We start from the raw sequence: 2,955 nt of genomic DNA, 5'->3' as shown, positions 1-2,955 counted from the left end.
TCACCTGGATTCACCTGGTCAGTCTATGAGATGGAAAGAGCAGGTGTTGATAATGTTTTGTAAACTCAGTGTACATAATGGAGGAGGGTTTCCCAACTGGCAGCCCGTGGGTATTTTTATTTGGCCTCACACGTTTTCTGAGCAAAGAAATAGAACAAAAAGACTAAAAATCAGCTCCAATCGATTTTAATTTGGGGAATCTGTTCCCAAGTATTCCCACGCTTAATAGACAGACGTGATCACATACAAATGTAAGCAATGGTTATGTTTTAATCAAACATTCTGTTTGCGTTTCTTGCGGTCAATTTGTAATCTACGCATTTGTAATTATGTTACCACGACCATCCACTCAAGAAAACAAATCAGCCCGCGACTGAATAGTTGATGATCCCTGTACTAGAGTATCTTCCTCAGGATGTAAGTTAAGGTTAACGTGGATGGAAATCTGATACTGTTTATCTTAGGGTCTCTGGTCACCTGCCTGTGATGACGTCCAATATGCTCTTTGAAATGGTCTCATGATAAAATGTGTGTAATTATTACATTAAATTAACATTTTAGTCAAACTACAGACTAAACATACATTTCTTGACAAATACATCAAACACAAAAGCTCTACTAATATGCTATGACGATAGCCTGTAAGGATTGCATCAAAGATCCACCATGCCAACCCTTAAAATATTTTTTTTTGTCTGAGATACAACTCACCAATGTTTTATTAGAATAAATACAAATATACATATTATATACACATAATAGTCTACTATGTACATACAATTTCATGTGGAAAAATAAGAACTGAAACAGAGTGGATCAACGGCCATCATATTTACACCGATAAGAATGATATCAAGCATCGTATGACAACCACTGAGGAGGTACAACTTTGACGTTGGGTTGAACCCTGAAGGATTTAGCGTCACTGTTTAAAAAAAAAAATGTTTCAACAAATAAAACATGTATTCACAGTTAACATAAAATGAACGTACGAATAGGCCTACATCATTTAACCAGGGGAAACCAAGGATATTTCCAGTACTTCTTCTCAGACTGAAAGTAGCATCTCATGGCCCGGAGGTCGTCTGGTGTTGCAGAATTCGTGATGAACCATGGTAGACTAAGTGCCAGTAGTGTAATGGAAGTCTGTGCAGTGACAGTCTGAGATGCCCTCAGATTGGGGAGATATGTTTCTCCTCTGACGCTGATGCAGGGGATAAAGATTCCTCGTCCTCAGACCTTGGGTAATCCATGTGACCGCTTGCGCACTTACAACCGTTGTGCGCGCTCCTCTGTGTGCCCTTGCCCTCCTTCTTGTGTTTCACCCTCCGGTTCTGGAACCAGATTTTCACCTGTTTCTCCGAGAGGTTCAGATAAGTTGCTATTTCAATTCTTCTGAGCCTGGAAAGATACATGTTGGAGGAGAACTCCCTCTCCAGTTCCAATAGTTGTGTGCTGGTGAAAGCCGTGCGCATTCTCTTGCCATTCTGGATGTGACTGCTCTCAGAGGCGCCTGATGGAGACACGACAACAATTTAGCCAACCATTATAGTTCTATTCCACATTTCTAACACTGCAGTACATGTTTTATGCAATACATTGCATTGGTTTTACTGTGCGTAATTGGATATACTAAATAACTAACAGACATGATGTAGTGGTTCAATTAAAATGTGTCGCTCTAATTTCAAAGGTTGAATTGACAGGTTGTTATATTGCAGATACAGGTGGTCAGAGAGCACATAGTCTTACCTATGGAGAGACAGTGGTAACTCATGGGGTCTGTGACGCTGTACATGGGCTTGTAGACAGGCGTGCAGACAGGGCGTGCAGACGTGTGCGCAAGTGGCGGAGACTGTTGGTGGTGTGATATCCTCTGACAATATTGGGGCTCCGCTCTCGGGAACTGACTCTTCAGCATCGAAATGCCGCTGCGGGGAGAGTGGAGGTGGGACGTGACGCAAAGCGGGCAGACGCAGAAAGTGCCGCTTTTCCTGGACGGGCACACTGGCGCGGTGACCGTCATCATGGTGGGCGAGTGCATACTGATGGGGAAGAGGAAGTCTTGTCGTGGATGCTCGTTAAGAGGTATAGGTCGCACCGTGTCCTTGATAATCAAAGAGTCGACATAAAATGACCTAGACATGGCTGCAGAACGATACGCGGTCAGTATTGATCCTTGCACAAGATGTTGGCCGTTTTGTCATCTGAAGCCCTCGGGATCTCGGAAGGTGCTTATGTTTGATAGTTAAACAAAAGGGACCCCGGAGAGGGCTGGCCCTAGCGTCACCCACGTGCGCACCGGCTCAGTATGCTCTTCTGCAAAACCACGTGATGCCTCAGAGAACTTTCCACATTCGCTAATTTTACCACAAATGAAAAGCCATGTTAATAACAAGTCACACAAAAACATAATGTGATTGAGCAAAGTTAGTTAGCAAAGTCATATTTATCTAGTATCATCAGCTGCCTTGGTGACGCGTGGGTGACCCATTTCGTTACACTCCCAATAACATATGCTAACCATGTGTAAGTGACCAATACAATTTGATTTGATTTGAATAGTGCGCACTTCTGCAATGTTTCCCCAAAAATTGTCTGTAGGGCCTACACCTGTTCACGTTCGATTCAAAGGTGAATTTGATCGATAGGTTACATCTATTCATATAAGAGTAGGTCTATAGATAAAACTTAATTACAAACATCTGAAATAGCCTATTGGAGTTGAAAAGCCCCAACCACCATATCAACCTCTATCATCATATCAATCGTCAGTCTCTAAATACAGCTCTCAGCAAACTGAGATACAAAAAACCCGCATTATCATCTAGAATGTGAGCAGTTGCTTTAGGGCTAAGGGTGACATTTCCAAACGAATTATAATTCTGGTACTGTATAACCACAGACTTGATCGTCCATAACACTGTAGCAGGTTATTCGTTTTGATACAAAATT

The 2,955-nt window shown here is 42.3% G+C and overlaps 1 protein-coding gene across 1 annotated transcript; it reads right to left on the bottom strand.

Annotated features, from left to right (window-relative positions):
* Positions 1-848: 848 nt before the first annotated feature.
* Positions 849-2,170, bottom strand: LOC139407658 (GS homeobox 2). Its single transcript, XM_071151498.1, has 2 exons — positions 1,753-2,170; positions 849-1,513 (listed from the first exon to the last, which is right to left on the bottom strand). Exons 1-2 carry the CDS (start codon positions 2,144-2,146, stop codon positions 1,173-1,175), a joined length of 735 nt encoding a protein of 244 aa, XP_071007599.1. The 5' UTR covers positions 2,147-2,170; the 3' UTR covers positions 849-1,172.
* Positions 2,171-2,955: the final 785 nt, after the last annotated feature.

This window comes from Oncorhynchus clarkii, chromosome 4 (assembly GCF_045791955.1).
Source record: "Oncorhynchus clarkii lewisi isolate Uvic-CL-2024 chromosome 4, UVic_Ocla_1.0, whole genome shotgun sequence".
Classification (NCBI taxonomy): domain Eukaryota; kingdom Metazoa; phylum Chordata; class Actinopteri; order Salmoniformes; family Salmonidae; genus Oncorhynchus; species Oncorhynchus clarkii.
This window is presented reverse-complemented; position numbering and strand designations above follow the sequence as displayed.